General features: G+C 35.1%; 1 protein-coding gene across 2 annotated transcripts; it reads right to left on the bottom strand.

The window, feature by feature from the left end:
• Window positions 1–150: 150 nt before the first annotated feature.
• Window positions 151–18,056, bottom strand: LOC113500409 (sorbin and SH3 domain-containing protein 1). Of its 2 annotated transcripts, none has more exons than XM_026881166.1 (7): window positions 17,868–18,056; window positions 11,962–12,216; window positions 11,377–11,617; window positions 10,057–10,218; window positions 3,319–3,448; window positions 2,179–2,324; window positions 151–1,839 (listed from the first exon to the last, which is right to left on the bottom strand). In XM_026881166.1, exons 1-7 carry the CDS (start codon window positions 17,910–17,912, stop codon window positions 1,817–1,819), a joined length of 1,002 nt encoding a protein of 333 aa, XP_026736967.1. In that variant the 5' UTR covers window positions 17,913–18,056; the 3' UTR covers window positions 151–1,816. The 2 variants fall into 2 exon arrangements, with proteins under 2 accessions (XP_026736967.1, XP_026736966.1); XM_026881165.1 differs by lacking the exon at window positions 17,868–18,056 and adding an exon at window positions 12,461–13,026.

The following is an 18,056-nucleotide window of genomic DNA, read 5'->3' as shown; positions in this document are numbered from 1 at the left end:
TTACATTTCGGCCAACTAGAATCTATCGTTTATTTTTCTTTTTTATTTTATTCTTACTTCGAATACAAGGCATCATACTATTATTTTACCTTTACTAATAGGTATTTTATGACGAACCTTTTTACGGGCAAAAATAAATGAAACACATAATAAATACAAAGATTATTTTATTAGGTGTGATGATATCGAACAATAGCAGTTAATGTTATATTGTATGTCGAGGTGTCAACAACAAAATAAAACATTTGTGCTTTAAAAATAAATTAACAAAAGTAAATACAACAATACAATAGGTAAAAATAGTGAAAAATCTGTTTCACTACACAAACGAAGCACTTACATAGGGCGAGGGGGTGAAAGGTAAAGGGTGGGTCTAAAACTTTGGTAACACCATGGAAAAACAGGACATTAAGGTACATAGAACACTTTCCAGTGACACTACCACTACTCGTAAATGTAGATACGATTGTATACCGAATACAGGTAGAAATTACAATGGAAAGAAATAATAGTACAAACATTTTATGTATAAATATATGTAGATACAAAATCTGATTCATGACTAGACAATTTTAAACCGTAGCTAATACTTTTGATAGAAAGTTATAAAAATCATACAGATGCCTATAATTTCGACACCCAGGTTATTAAATAGCACGCGTATTCTTAACATCGATTTTTAAATTTTAATGTAAGCATACAATATCGTATTGTCAACCGTTGCCAAACTACTCGCCCTACATCATACAGCTTGTATAGTCTTGAGTATTATTATGAAGTACATTCATGCGGTAACTAATATTCATAGATACAATTTAGTTTACGCAAATTTCGACTCTATTATTAACGCCAATGCACACAAAATGTCTAAACTTTGTTATCGCCAAAACTTTCTTATACAACATTTAATCAAAGTTTGACTTTTGTATATGTAATTTAGTAAGTATTGATGTATATAAATCGGTTAGTATTTTAGAATTAGTAATCATCTTGCTTCGTTCTTTTAAAATATCACTTTTAAAAGACGAGCTCGAACAACTCACTCCTACGTTATAAATAAATACTACGCTAAACAATTTTACAAGTATATAAGTATTTTTATTATTTTTTTACAATTATACAACATCGTAATTATCAGATAAACATACTCTTTGGGACGCATAAAACAACTTTGGATAGATTACATTGACGTGATGCGGTTACAGTGTTCTAACAGATGACAAGCGAGAGAAGGTACAGAATACATTGATACTACTGGAGTTAGTAGGTTAGCTACTAATGCCGTTACAATGGTACACTTTGGTCAGCGAGTTCCACAAGCTAACTCTCCCAGTCCGCCAGAGTCCAGCTTAGTTTATTCTTTGTACAAAATATTATAAAAAGTCATGGCATAATTTTGGTATCATTTGACAATAGGCTCTAAGATAATCGGTTATTACTTAGAGCGGAGCTTACACTATCGATACGAAGCGCACCTCTATAGAAGTGCCCATCATCGTCACTATTACATATAAGGTAATAAATACGTAGAAATCGAGGGCAGTACGACCTACTAAATCGGAAGTTTGAGGATAACTATTGCACATAAACCATCTAAAGTTACAGGTATTTTGGTGATCGTTAGTCGTGTATACATGTTGGCATGGAGTAGTGAACGAATGGAGTGCTAATACATGTATCATAAGACTGTCGCAGTCCCTTTAGGGCAGAGCTACTGATGGTAGGATAGTGAGAGTGTGCGTCAGCGCGGGCGGCGGGCGCGGCGCGCGCACAGCGAGGCGCGGCGCAGGCGGCGCACCAGCCACGGCTCGCGCTATCAGATGCGCTCCACGTAGTTACCTGTGAACAAACAGACATTGTTTTAATGTGAAATAAAAAAGGACGTGTTTGCTTGGACGATAAGTAGTTCGCATGAATGAAAAAAGTATTCTATTAATCTAATTCCAATGAAAGACGGTGAAAAATGAATGAAATTTACGGCAACATTTTTAAGACCAACTGCTACTAATGAATAATGTTATAACTTATTCTATGCTTGAGCTAACTTTACACAATTTATGCAAGCAAAACAATAAAAAAACTTGATACTCCAAATGATAAACATTCACTTGATGAATTATTTTCGTTAAACATTCCTACACTCCACTCATTAAATAATCTGTGTCACTCCAGTCTTACCGGGGAAGGTACCGAAGCGTCCAGTCCGCTGGCTGGAGCCGACGTACCAGCCGTCATCGCACTTCTCCAGCACGTATACTGTGTCACCCTCGTTCATCTCCAACTCATCAGGGTTCTGTGGCCGGTACTTGTACATTGCGCGGTAACTGAGGAACGAGTGTAAGAAAGTGTTTAGTATAGAGGTAATGGATTGTAATGTTGTTAAAATTGTAGCTTTTAAAGATTCTAGTAAGAATTTTGAAAATTCTTTTTTATTGACGATTATTTGTCCAGAATATGTCAATAACATAGTGTTGTTGGGCATTGGTTGAAAAGACGTGTATTGTTTGTCGTAACTGCTACGTCTATTAGCTAATTAGTAATATGTTTTTAATGAAACTAAAGCTAATTAAATTTTTGTAATGAGTAATACAAAATATTGAATGTAATAAAAATATGTGTTCAAAAGTCGTTCAAACATAAGGTCTATAAAAAATCACAAAACGTGATAAAATTATTAAAAAAATAGTTGGTTTTCATTTACTTTTCATTAGAATATTTAACTAATCAAATTAAGTGTTAAAGCTAACTTGTTAATGAACAATACGTTTTACGTAATCAAACTATTAAGTAACATCCATTTAATTATAAAAGAATGTATAATTAATGCTTTAAAATTATATAAATAAATTCACGTAGAATTGTGTAATACTAAGGTGAACGAACTACATATAAATAAAACATTAGAATATGTTCTAAAATTTCAAAAAACAACGTTTCTCAAGACATTTTAACTATCTTTCTCAAACACCGGAGGTCGTAAGTTCGATTCCTGTCTATGACCAAATTTATTATTTCAGATTTTTATATAGCCTTGATTGTTAATTTATCGTTATAAGGGAAACTCAAAAATTTTCTTTCCGAATAGACAATTGTTTACTAAGGGCCGATCTTACAATCGCCATATAACATTTATTTGACGCATATTTTTGACGTTTTGACAGCTTTCAATATGTCAAACGGCTATATTTATTCCTCAGATAGAAATTAACTGATCATTAAAAAATCGGCCTTAAGAGAAATTTGTTGATTTTGATGTACAAAAGTGGTTCAAATTAAAACGTTGTTATTATATGTAGTGTATAATAATTAGGTACTAACGGTATTGCCTCCGCGTTGGTGTCGACGTACAAGGGCTCGGTGTTGTTGAGGTCGACGCCCGCGCCGGTGGGCGGCCCGTAGCCGCGCTCCGACGCAGACATACGCGCCTGCGCAGGTTTCGCCACGTAACCTAAACAACAATGATACTTTAATATAGGTATTGGCGGCTTTTGGTAGATGAAGACAAGTTATAGATTATAAAGTTTCTTCTGGGTAACATGCGCTACCAAAGTAATTTGTTTAAAACCTTTAATTTTGATTTTGACAGTACAGTGCAAGACGACATAATTGAGGATTGGATTAACTTACCTAAGTGACATCCAATCGTAATTTTATGAAGGTTGATCTGAAATATAATTGATTAACAGAGTAGTATTCCCATTCGCTACTGTGTGGCATCGCGAATTTTTTCAGAGAATAAAAAAAAAAAAAAGTTTTTTAGTCTATGGCAACTCACAACTAAACGTCACTGATTTAGAGCTAACCATGATTTTGTGGGTCCCATTATGCCAGGGTTCAGCTATTGATGCTGGGGTTGGGGTGGGTGATTATATTTCAGATCAACCTTCATAAAATTACGATTGGATGTCACTTAGGTAAGTTAATCCAATCCTCAATTTTATTTCATGTTGATCTGAAATATAATTGATTAACAGAGTAGTTGTTCAGAGATTGAGGCATAATGGGTACATCTTATAAGCCTGGATATGATGAATAACGGTTAAGGCTTTATAATTATTAAGATATCTATTTATAGTGGCATATTATCCTAATATTAGTATCTATATTTGTTTTTATCCATATATTCTGTCATACACATTGATTATTGATCAACTATTAATTTTCATTTTTTATAAAATTAGTCTGTAGTAATTAACAAATTTTTCTAAATGCCAAATTTGTAAGCCAAAAGGGCAGAACATGTTGATGCATATATTGTCCTTATATTTTCACCACATCAAAAAATGTTTAATACATATATTCTGTCATACACATTGATTATTGATCAACTATTAATTTTCATTTTTTATAAAATTAGTCTGTAGTAATTAACAATTTTTTCTAAATGCCAAATTTGTAAGCCAAAAGGGCAGAACATGTTGATGCATATATTGTCCTTATATTTTCACCACATCAAAAAATGTTTAATACATGTTTTAGGCAAATAAATACTTCTTTATCTTTGTTCTATTACTGAGATTAATGTAATATGAGTTTTTAAGTGGAACAATGAACAAATTGTATGTTATGTTACACATGTTTATGCAAATAAATATATCTTTATCAATTGTTCCACATATTGTGGAGACTGTGTCCACCAATTTCATGATTGACTATTAATTACCAATTTGTGCTCTTTTTGACATCAATGTAACTATGACTTTTTTTAAGTCATACAAATTTCCTGCACCTTGTGCAATTTGATACTTAACCATTAGCTTTTAACAATGTAACTATGGATTTTGAGTAAGACACATTTCCAATACATAGTGATATTGTGTACAGTTTGATAATTAATTATTCATTATTAACAATGTAACAATAAATTTTTAGTAACAAATTTTCTACACATTGTGTTAATTGTGTCAAACAATTTGATAATTATTTTTAATTATTTACAATGTAATTATGATTTTTTTAGTAATACAGATTTTCTTCATATTGTTTTAATTTTGCCATAAAATTAGATAATTAGTTACTAATTTTTGCTCTTTTTTAGCGCAGTAATAATAAGAGTATTTAAGGTACTGCAAATATTTCTTATTTATAAGCTATTAATAAGAAATAACAAGATGATAATGAGATATTCCATTTACTGTCAGTTGCAGTTTGTAAGTCACTCAATTATGATTAAAATTAAATTAAAATTTTTGTCACTGCAGTTGTCGGTTCCTAAGACATGAGCTATAAGGCTTTGCAAAGGTAGTAGAACCTACAACCAAACCACCTTTTTCCCTGATTAAACTCAAGAGCATTCCTGCTGCTCTTGCAGATGTACTGCTGGAGTGTGGGATACAGCTGTCAGCAGGTATAAATTTGATACCTGATTAACTGTTTTGAAGGCCAAGGGTAAAACTTTTAATATGGTAAAGTTAACTTATTTCAGGTATTGGTTAAGGCTACAAGGATCTTTAAATCTTAGAAGTTAGCCATAATTTATGATCTTAAAAGTAAAAAGTACATTATGGTTCCTTTCCTTTTTTACTGAGAGTAAGGTTGGTTATCACAATTCTCATCTTATTAATTGTCAGGGTGTGACATGGGCTATGTTATTTAGTTTAATGTATGAGAGGGCGGCTAGTACCCATTGAGCAGCTATCCAAGCTAGGAGTTAGAAGATTTTTGTGTCTTGGTTCAAATAAATAACTAAATAATTCTGTGTCTTCAGATACAGGTGTATTGTATGTTTCATTAACATAATATATGTATCAAAAGAGTTATTCCTGTGCCATATAATTATGTTCTAGCCTATTTTGTCATCATGTTGCTTGTAACCAGTTGTTGCAAGTTCTATTTAATAACCATCTATACTTTCTTAACTGATAAGCAATATGTTTATAATATTGTGTTTTGAGGCAGCTAGCAGATGAGTTAGCTGGTTCAATACAAAATATGGGTTCTGGCTTTCTGTAATACAGGCAAATCTCAATCTGAGTAAGCCTCTCAGAAATCCTTTGTTATCCATACCTAATTCCTCTCCCATCTTTAGAGTCAATGCTGATTTGTGGAAATTTAGGGTTTTGAAGCTAGCTCCATTCTCTAAACTTTCTATTAATGTTTCCTAATTAATAAGGGTGAAGATCAAAATAGGATCCCGGTTACTGCTTTGTTGACACAGATGGTAACATGATGGTTAATGAGCTATCTAACGTTGGCTTCTAACTGCTTCCCCTAAGAGATGCTTTTTGTCAGGGCACCTAGTCTGCTCAGTGTGTGTTGTCGGTTAAAAATCCCAAAATTGGGTGAATAAGAACTTAGTGACTTTTTGCTTTGTCATTATTAATATTCTGAAACATTTAGTAAGGTAAACAAATGTTGGGAATGCTTAAAAAACATATTCATGTCCACTAAGTATTGATGCATATACATTTAGTGTTTAGTAGCATTAATGTTATTGGGTGCCTCACTTCTTAGAGATGTGTGTGTCACATTGTTTTTATTGCTATAGATAAACTTGTGGGGCCCAAAATCTATTGATAACGAAACAAGTATGGTTTTTTCGTTGACTTACATGTGGAACTGAGCACTATTTATCTTACTTATGTATTTGCAGCCATGTTACTCTGGCTGTATAATCTTGCAATGTGTTTTAATCCAGTTAATATTATGTTCTAATTGATGTATTAAATGCAAGTCATCATTCTAAACAAGGCACCACACTACAATTGTTTTCGCCATTACAATGTATCACCATTCTATTAGAAAAGCTTTAGAAACTAGTTCTAGTATACATTTTCTATAATGTTCTTATAGTTTCGGATTATGTAATGGGGCCCCATCTCAGGTCAGTTGACAGCATCAAGATTGCTATTGTTATGCAACAAGGCTAAGTACTTAACTTGTTCTATTATTTTTTGTGTGTGTTTGAACATAACCTCTTGGGCAGGTTCACAGAAGGTTCCCAACAATCTTGCCAATTTGCTGATTGGGCAATGTTTAATATCATTGATATTTAGTATCTCTATAGGAGTTGCATTCTTGCTGTATTTCTGATGTTAACTAGTCTCTATTCATAGTAAACCTAAAGTATTTATTGCACTAATATACTTTAATCATAGTTAACAATGAGGGAAAATCATTTAGATAAATGTGAGTGTAGCCCCTCTGTCAGCCAGACATTTATACTGATTCTAACCAATGGGTGGTCATTCAGACAACAGTTTGTTAAATTTCTAGTCTGTAAGGACTGTGGGTGCTGTACATGGACTACATGGAATTGCAGTAAATTTATATGACATTTTTAAACTCAAAGCGGATTAATTTTTCTGAGTTTAGGTGTTATTGAACCTAAGGAATCAGTTTTATCTTAAGACTGTGCAAGACATGTGATATTGATGGTCCAAGGTTCCCATATCCACAATTTGATACAATTGAAAACTATAATATTTTTCTATATATATTTTTGGTTTTCAGTTAAGAACAAATCTGATCTGTCCGTTGAGTTTGGTGGTCTTAAGAATATTAAATCTTTAGACATATATGTATATAGATAGAAATTTTTACTGTGAGTGCATATTTGTACAGCCCCTAACTCATGAGTTATTGATGGTCTGACACATATTGTTGATTTCATTTATATGTATATTGTTTATGTAAACAATGTTATGTTCAAGTATTTTAAGGTACATTAGTGGTGGTATGTTCACAACATGAAAGACAGTTAGATATATTACATATACCTGGTTGACAATTGCCTGCTGGATGCATGGCATGGTGTACCCTCTCGGGGCCACCCTTCCTGTGTCCTGTTCAGCGAGGGTGTCACAGTTGTATCATACCACTCTTGGGTCCACCTTGCTGTGCTAGCACTTTGGTTTGATGCCGGACCACTTATGTTTTCCACAGTCCTTGCTTAGGTTTAGAGGTGGTATTCGGTTATAACTTTTGTTATACATTCTTGATAGGTGCATTGGTCTTGTTTCTATCTTGAGCCTCGAATCCACCTCGAAGAGTGTCACCATTGGTTCTTGTTGTGGACTGTGAGAACCAGTGAACATAGTATGTTCTTCATCAAAACTGTCGTATCTCGTACGAAGTTTTGATCTTCGAGCTGTCTCGCGTACAAGCTCGGTTATACTTAATGCATGTTGTTCTATCAAAGTTGCGGGCTCGCGTCCCGAACTTTGTAGTAATGCATGTTCTTTGTGTAACATCAAAGTTGCGGGCTCGCGTCCCGAACTTTGTAGTAATGCATGTTGTTTGTGTACCATCAAAGTTGCGGGCTCGCGTCCCGAACTTTGTAGTAATGCATGTTGTTTGTGTACTGTCAAAATTGCGGGCTCGCGTCCCGAACTTTGCAGTAGGGTTTATCAGAGCTACGACGTCTCGCGAAGAGCCCGATCTTCGAGCTAGAGTCTCTCGTACCAGCTCGGTTCATGCATGTCTTTAGTACTTCGCATCATCTCACATCATATTTGTGTCCTTGTTCACTGAACCTAAAATCAGAGAAAACCTCACCTGTTGGCCCCCCTCTTTGAGGTTATGGGTCAGTGTTCCATCGTTTATATTCCATAATTTGGGGGCGCCCACAATTTAACATCGAGCGTGGAGCATCGCGTACTAGCTCGGTTATACGTAATGCATGTTGTTTTGTGTACTATCAAAGTTGCGGGCTCGCGTCCCGAACTTTGCAGTAGGGTTTATCAGAGCTACGACGTCTCGCGAAGAGCCCGATCTTCGAGCTAAAGTCTCTCGGACCCGCTCGGTTCATGCATGTTTTTAGTATTTCGCATCATCTCACATCATATTTGCGTCCTTGTTCGCTGAACCTAAAATCAGAGAAAACCTCACCTGTTGGCCCCCCTCTTTGAGGTTATGGGTCAGTGTTCCATCGTTTATATTCCGTAATTTGGGGTTCCATCCCACGGCGATGAACCTAGGGCAAGGGCTGCGTACACGCATCCTGCATTAACTCCGCAGCGCCTTTATAGTCTCGAAGATCACTTTTAAACATCTTGGCCAGTATTTTCAAGGCTTTTGTATCACTTGGCAATACTTTTTCGACTTGAAATATGCCAAAAACTATTTAAATAACGTAATTAAAGTGTAATTAACAAAATCACCACGATGCCGTTAAGTCGCGAAAAAAGAAAGTGACGTTTAGTTGTGAGTTGCCATAGACTAAAAAACTTTTTTTTTTTTTTATTCTCTGAAAAAATTCGCGATGCCACACAGTAGCGAATGGGAATACTACTCTGTTAATCAATTATATTTCAGATCAACATGAAATAAAATACTAAATTTAGTATAATTCGTCTATCTATCTAGTAGTGCGTATAATTATAATGATAAGTACTTCTAGATACGAATCACGATGAAAACTATTTTAGGTAAATGCGATATTCGATACTAAATTAGTGCCGCAATAAAAAAAATACACGTCTCGTAATCAGTAGGTCTATAAAAATTAATGCATAAAATATAATTGTAGATACTCAATCAATATAGAGTAAGTTTATTAATATGACAGTTTGTTTATAAACGCCGCTTGCGCAGGTTTCCTTTTGTAACCTAAGATAGCACGTCATGCTTCAGACCAGGAACAATGTGCAGTTGTCCATTATCCAGGCCTTGTTCTTACAATAGTATGTTTATTACACGCAGAAAGAAGTTTTTCATTTCAAAGATAATATTATATTATTAAAGACTTTAGAAATACGTGTGTTATGATTATAAATCTATTTGTTGACTCTACTTAGACCAGTTTCTAAGTTTATAAATAAAATGCTCTACCTTTTATTAGTTATAGAAAACTATTGAAATCCAAATGGAAAGGAACATAATAAAAAAATGGAGTCTAAAAAATATTAAAACAATCATATTTGAATATTTAATAATTCTTAATGCTTAAGACTCTTTTATAATTAAACAATCAGGAATCATTTGCTTTTCGTAGCGGCAAAAATATCTGAACACTAAATATAGGATTTAGTAATATTTAACACATAGTTGCAGGTAAATTATAAATAATAAAAGAAGTTACTACCTTAAGTGTAAAAAAATAAGTTGGAAACTTGCCTGGCAAAGGTTGCGTTGCAGGTGGTGCATTAGAGAGCGCAGGACTGTTTGGCTGCGGCGTGTAGCTGTGAGGGCCCATACTCCTCTTAGCAGAACCATTTAGTAGACCATGAGCAGCCGGCGAGGCAACTGGCTTGTCAGAATTCTGCAGCTGTTGAGGTTCTAAAAAATAAAAAGAATTTGATAAATAAATAGTACGTCTGTCAGACAGATTCTCAAAAAAAATTGGATACGTTGTTTTTAAATTTTGTCTCGTATACAAATCTCGTGTCACGTCACTTACCAGTACGCTTCTTACTGCAAGTGATGTTTTAGTAATCATTAACAAACTTAATTGCTTTTATTTTCATTACTTAATTATGTGATATAATTCAAAATTTCAAAATACGTTTTAATATTTGGAAATCTGTTTATATTACATGTTAGATAAATCTGATGACTGAAGTCAAATATCCCATTGGAAAATGCCTATATAAATAATGTTATGAGAGAAAGTCATCTAACATGGTGTTATGAATAACATCTCGACTCAGAATAATGACTTGATTAAAATAAACATGGTAATCATGCAAAGTTTCAACATGATTAGAGAAAATCTTGTGTAGTTATGTCTCTCGTTTATTGCCTGCAATTTCACTTTTCTTGGCATACATTATAATTTCTCTTGAAATTACATTTAATATACACCATCAGAGTTTCCATAGAAAATGGTATTACAAAACAAAACGTGACATGAAAAGAGTTTGCATATATTATAAAAAAATAAAAATCGAATCATCCTGGCCGGTTAACGTTGACCAAAACTTGCATTTCCATTTTCGAATCTAGGATGCCATAAAGTTAACGACATTGGCATGTAGTGAGTCAGTCTGTTAGACACATTACCAAAACGATTTGTTTATTGAGCTGCGTAATGTCGCGTATTAGCGCGAACAAGGCAGCCATTATCTTATACCACTACTATTAAAGCGGGCCTAATGCAAATGTTGTTATTATAAAGTGTCAAAAGAATACGTTGTTCAAATTCTGCGGTGATCAAATATGTTCGGTATATTCATGGATTTTTGCTTCATTTCTTTAACATATTTTTTTACTTTTACCAGCCCATTTTTAACGAATTTCAATATTACAAGACTTGTAGTTGCAGGTTAATTTTTTTTCTTAAAAATACTCGTATGAATACTACCAATCGTAACCTTAATAATGTTTAATTTTTAAACGACTCCGGCGACAAAATCTGAACAAACATGCACACATAATCAATAGTCCGAATAAGCGTACAATAAGAAAATTCCGTATGTAAAACGTGAGAGAACTTACCAGGTTGCCCCGGACTGGGTTCCTGCAGCACTGTGACGTAGCTATCCGGGAAGATGCCAGTTTTGGTTCCATTCCTGCCTTCCCACCAGTTCTGGTCGATGCGCCGCGTGAGTACTACGACCTCACCCTTCTTCAGAGGCAGCTCCAGGTTGGTTTGCGCTGTGAAGTCGAACTTCGCTCTCGCACGACCTTCCACTATCGCCGGCTTTTTCGGTGTGTGGATTACATCGCCTTTTTGAATCTGGAATTGAGTTTGTTTGGGGTATTTCATTGATGTATTTTTCTTAGTCAAATACGGATGCAAAGAAAAAGTGCAGCCAGCTTGGTTAACTTAAGAACTTAAGATGACAATTAATAGTGCATACCTAATTAAATTTTACTATGTAACGGTAATTACGGCAAACATTACTTTAATGGTTAGAAGTTTCGACAGAGTAACACACACGGTCACGTGGTCACAAGCAGATAACAAGATTCTAAATTAAAAAATAATGCTTTCCTCTAAACATACGTATCAGCTGCAGACATTAGTGATTTTAGTCCACGATAAAAGTTCTAAATTACCAGATCATAAATGTTACTTACCTCTACATAATTGTACGGGAACAGTCCTATCCTGCCGTTCAGTTCGCCCTCATACCAGTTGTTGTCTATCTGCCTTCTCACAAGAATCATCTCTCCTTTCCTAAAGCTGAGCTCCCTCTGAGTCTGTCCATTGAACGTGTACAAGGCCCTTGCGATCACTTTCTCCGCTTCGTCGTATCGATTTAAAGGCAGTATGTTCTTCTGTGACGGCGTGAAGTTGTCTTGATGTCGCCTGTTCTGCATATCTTGTAACTCCTGGAAAAAATAATTGAAGCTGTTCTTTTACTGGTCCGAACTTATTTAAACGTGTATGATACAAAGCGTTCTGATCAATTTTGAATATGTTAAGCAAATTTCTTATCCGTTACACTTTTTGTGCCTGAAGTGTAAAGGACAGTGATTTTTTAAATGAGTTAGGCCGAAATTTGTTATACAGCATGTGTATGTTTTGAAAGTCAAACAGTATCAGTTCAAACTCGTTGTCACTCTCAAACGTCACCTTCATTGAGGCGTCAAACGCTTCTATGTCAGCCGGCAGTATAGCATTCTCCTGTAAAATTGAATACGTGATAGAAACACTGTTACCTCCATAACATTATTAAACATACTGTTTTCTGACGTCGAGTACATTCTTAACAATTTTATACGTTTAGCTGACAGTAATTTCTAAAACTATTGTCTATTTATCTAATATCACGTTCATAGAATTATCATTTTCACAGAACTTATTTACGTAATTACACAGTCATTGAACAAAGCCGCTTGGAAAACCATTTGCACGCATATCATGATCGTCTCTCGCGCACGTTTCGCTTACACTGGAGCGCGCGAACCAACTGTTCCCCTCATAACAATACGAGAATACCTCTATACAACAAAAACATTAACATTATCACTAAAATAATAAAATGCACCTTATTAAAAGTCATTAAGGTCTAAATTTCCAGTTTGTAATCGAGATAGCGTCAAAAATGTGTGGTCAATAATGGTCAACGGATTTTTGTTGGTATGCGACGACAAGGTCGTTTGGATTTTTGATTATTTAATGAAACTAGTTGATATTACCTTAATAGCTGGTATGAATGGTGTAGTGGGACATGTTATTTATATAATTCTAGAATAGTTTTGAAATGAATGGTATCTAATATTATTTGTTGCGAAAAAATTGGTGTTGTTGCTCAATAGGTACCGTTACGAGCGATTGAATTGCGATATAATCTAGAATGTATTAAAATTAGGATTAAGAGTACGGACAGACTATTTTAGACGGTTTTTATCATACCTGTGGAGAAGCATAAAGGGAAGATAGGTTGAAAATAACTATGTACGTCTCCATACTGTACAGTACTAATCAGGTACTAAATTACTATTCATAGCAAAATTGAGTAAGAATCAAAAATCGACAGAGATCAACTACGAAACAATATAATTCGCACAACAATTACTCGAACTAAAATTCCCAATTACAATTTAATTAATTTTAGTTAATTAAATACTCATTAATAGTACGGTACCGCAGTAAAAGCCGTTTAACAGGCATTCATAAAAACTCGAATGGCTTGTAAACTTGTAATAGATTTCTCTAAAGGGCATGATTGGTGGAGCAACTTTATAATTTGCGGAAAATTTCACTTCCAGTGGTTTGAGTGAAATCAGTGAAATGTCTCTATCTGCAATCCAAGTAGGTCGTATGCAAACTGAGCACGCATCCGTTGTCTGTGCCGTACGGGATGCACAATTAATTACCCTTCCTTTTTTATATGTTGAAGAGAAAATAGTGAGATTTCTGTATTTCGTTTAACCATCGATTTGTCTGTAATGCCACGGTAAGTGCAACTTGACAGCCAGAAGTAGAATTCGTATTGCGAAAATGCATTAAAATAACAAGTCGAACTCACAACATTCCAAAATGACTGAGCATGCTCGGGGATCGAACTCGAGAGCTTTGACATTTCCATAGACCTCTATATCCACAGTACATCGCCTGACCGTTTAATCGATTCTGTCTATTATTCTTGGCGAGGCTCTGCAAATTGCTCTACACATCACAAGTAATTTCCCTAACAGCTAGTATCAGCTAGACTCTCTTGAATCAAACTGTTATAGAATGATAAAGGAGAGTTAATTACAGCTATTTTTATAGAAACTCCTTAATAAATACACATCATCACGCAGCAAGATAATGATCCTATGGCATCTTTTGTAACTCTATACGTTTTCGCGGTTTCTCTGTTTATTTCTAACCACTTTGAAAGCCACAATCATATTTGCTTACAATGCCATCGGCCTATTATTATCATCTTCGGATATTTGCTTAGATTCAATAAAGCCCGCTTTGGTTAAGTTTCATGTTGTGTTTGACGCAATAAGACGAGTGCTATTGACAGACGGGAATTAAATTAGAGTTGTCTATAAATTCAAGAAGGACAGTGATGAAAATGTCACTCTTGTGTATAATGCCCTTTTTGCCTTTTTTTCTTATTGTTATTGTCTTGAGTGCACGGATAGCTGACGAATAGGACAAGCATTTGTGTGATCCACGGAAGCTTGCCGAGCCTTGTGTGTCTATGTGCATGTGACTTTAATGTTTGTAAAACGCTTCGAGACACATTGATTGTGCGGGATTAAGAAAAAAGAAAAGATAGATGGTAGACACGAATACACATTTAAGGACTTCACAAAGCAAAGATGTGTTTAAGTATACGAGCGTAAACGTCGTCTTAACACCAATTTTAATTTCTGATACAGTCAGTAAAATAATTGTCGAAACCTTTGACCAATTTATGAAGTTGGCATCTAGTTTTGGCTTGACCAACACGTCGGCCTAATAAACCATGTCTGATGATTTCCTGTCATTACGTCTAAGATATTACACTATCAGTATAAGGTAACCGCTCACTTAAATTCCTTGACAGTAATGGTATGTAAATTGCGTTATAGGAGATATTACGTCGGTATTTGGGTAAGTACAAACTATAATAGCACCTTCATACATGTGTTTAAATATTTGGTGTTGTCGAATAAGCTATGAGAATCATAGCGTCTGTCCTTGTGTGCCGTTTGAAAATTTGAAAAACTAATTCTTAAATACCTCATTTCAAAGTTATGTTAAGCTAACTACAATTGTCATTATATTATGATTATTTCGTCATAGTGCTACAAAGTATGATGAATTAGAACCGTGCCAATATGTAGTTTTTTAACATGAGGTATCCATAGAAACGATATGTTGCAAGCAAGAAAGTTTTATTCAAGTTTTATAATCTGGGTAAACTCAGGTATAATTAGTTGTAGTCTAAATATTCATGTGTTTAAACACTCACTATCGTTAAATGTGATATTTTTCTGATCAATAACCGTTTGAAGAATCTGTCCTAACCCTATTGGGTTAAGAACATCAAAGAGATTATCTCAGAAATATCAAAGATTCGCATTTTTGACTTACCAATAAAACCTTACCTTTTCAAGACATAAACTTTATAAACAAAACCTAATGCTTCGTAAACTTGGTACTACGGGAAACAAAATGTATGAGATTATAAGCGTGTGTAACTAAGTTCAATAAATTAGTTGATACCGAGATATCGATCAAACTGCAGTCGCGTGTTGGCGCCTACTTTAACAAGATTAATCGCAATCGCACACAACATTGACTGACGCGGTAAATCGGTAATCGTATTCCGATAAACGGTTTACGTTTTTGCGCATATCGATACTCGGTTGAGAATCGATTGCAATCGCATGCAGCATAATGATAAATGACTGCGACGGGGAACAAAGTTTTTCTGCATTTTATTTTAACCCAGAATCTGTTCAGTTTATTGATTTTGTCATTTTCAGTGCAAAAACGCTTAAATTCTGTTCAAAGATGTAATTATGTACTATTTTTTGTCAGTATAAGGAGTATGTTTTCCGTCAGTGTTGTATTAATCAATTTTTGTGAACACATTTTTTTTGTAGAAGTCTGTTCTAAAAACATTATTTATCCCAGAGACAATACGTTTTCTTATGTTTTAAAACTTTATTTGGTTCTTTTTGTTGCTTTGAAATTAGTGTGAATTGTCTTACTAGACCGTAGCAGTATTTATACAGGGTGTAAGGAACACCGTACCACAAAGTCGCATAATGACTTTAAAATAACGTGTTAATTAATATTAAAGAAGTCGCTACCGTCGGAGATTAATATTTATAGATTTAGTCATTTTTGAGCACGCAATGAATTGGTTACCGCGCGATCCTTACGCTCAGCGTACGTACTTACACGAACTGTAATGTGGTAGGAGGGCGACACTCGGCGACACGATCGAAACATTCGAAACGCGCGCGCATTTTATAAAAATGTTGTGATGTAACGAAAAACAATCACAAAAAAATACCAATCAATTTACACTATTCTGACTTCAATCTGTGTCTTGTGTATTATTAAATCAAACCTACTCTTACCTTAATCTCGCTCACTTCTAACCAGATAAGGTTCGAAAATTTCGAAATGTCCGCCATCTACGTGCACACCAAATTTTGGCGCGGCGGAAAAAATCTGCTGCTGAACCCGGGGCAAAAAGTACCGCGTCCAGTAAATGTTCATCGCGAGACTTGCATTGCCACGTGCTTCGCCATAACACACTAGCATGTTGCCATTCTCCCGGGCGGTAAAATAACCTATCGAGCTACTAGGATCGTAATTTAAATAATACACACACAACACACGCACTAATATCACTTAACACAATAAAATTGTCTGCTTACACGATAATTAGTCCGCGAATTACCCGATTGCACATGCACATTCGATTAGCGTAAGGAACAAACTGAGTAAAAATAGGTACTATTTTGAAAAAAGCCGAACTTTCGGTTTTACCTTTGAGTAGTGTTGGACCTAGGTACCTATGATTCTTTATCGATAAATTACATGAGGTCGAAGTGAATATCGTAAAATTATTCTTGACAATAAAGTACTTAACTTAAACCTTTAAAATTGATTAATCACAAAATGTACTTTTGTGTAAGAACATAATTGTTTTATGTGACTGGAATAATTATTCAGCAGTTCGTGGGAAAAAAAATGATAAAAATTTTAGGCAGGAATTTCATTAGTAGATGATGGATATTAGTAACAAAACAGAGTTTAATTTTAGAAAAAATAAATTATTGTTTATAACAACATGTTTTAGAACTACAGAATTCTAAACAATAACAAACTGTTAATAATAAAAGGTTTTAATAAATTTCGTAGTACGATAAGTTGATACACGCTGAGAAGGTGATTTTCTATTTTATGACATGGAACCCGTGTAACAAAAATCGATGTACTATTTTATCCAGTGTCACAGGTACGTCACTCGCCCGATACCGCTGTAGGTGTCGGCGACGCCGCTGGCGGTGTCGACAAAGGCGGCTAGCCGGTGCCTACAAAGCGCGCGGCTTTTTTTAAAGGAATAGTAGGCAGGATTACGAATAATGCGTGCGAGTGCTCGCGCAATAGTTTGCGCTATCTCTTACGCTTGTCGCTCATGAGTACTGGTTCGGTTTTGACGTCACTTTCGGTTAGATTTGCGAGAGAGCGATGACCGACGAGTACCTTTACGAATCAGCTGATCGGGAGCAGTTTTAGTGTTTCATTTACATTGCCTTTTTTTGTGAAAACGGCTTAATAATGATTTTGTTTATGAAAATATTATTGAAATACGTAGGAAAAATGATTTTATGACACATAAAAAATTAAAAAACGCGAAAAAAAACTGCAATTTCATGAAAAGACCGATGAAAAATTCCAACGCACTGGGGTCTGGAATCATGTCTAGAACTCAGGTCCCACGGAAAAGTCACGGTGTTTCCTTACACCCTGTATTTCGGCACCTTTTCCAAGTCAAAATGTATGAACAAACTCTAGATATAAATATATTTACCTGTAAATACTTGTTCCTCTTCTGTTCCCTGTAGAGCCTCTTCATGTGCTCTGCTTGCTGGCGCGCCAGCTCCCGCTCGGGCACCAACGGCAGCGGGTCGTGCCGCACCGGGCATCTGTAGTGGATGTTCACATCGCTCTCCACGTAGCGACGAGGGGATTCTGTATGAACAAATAATTTATAAGAGGA

Source organism: Trichoplusia ni, chromosome 14 (assembly GCF_003590095.1).
Source record: "Trichoplusia ni isolate ovarian cell line Hi5 chromosome 14, tn1, whole genome shotgun sequence".
NCBI classification, from domain to species: domain Eukaryota; kingdom Metazoa; phylum Arthropoda; class Insecta; order Lepidoptera; family Noctuidae; genus Trichoplusia; species Trichoplusia ni.
This window is presented reverse-complemented; position numbering and strand designations above follow the sequence as displayed.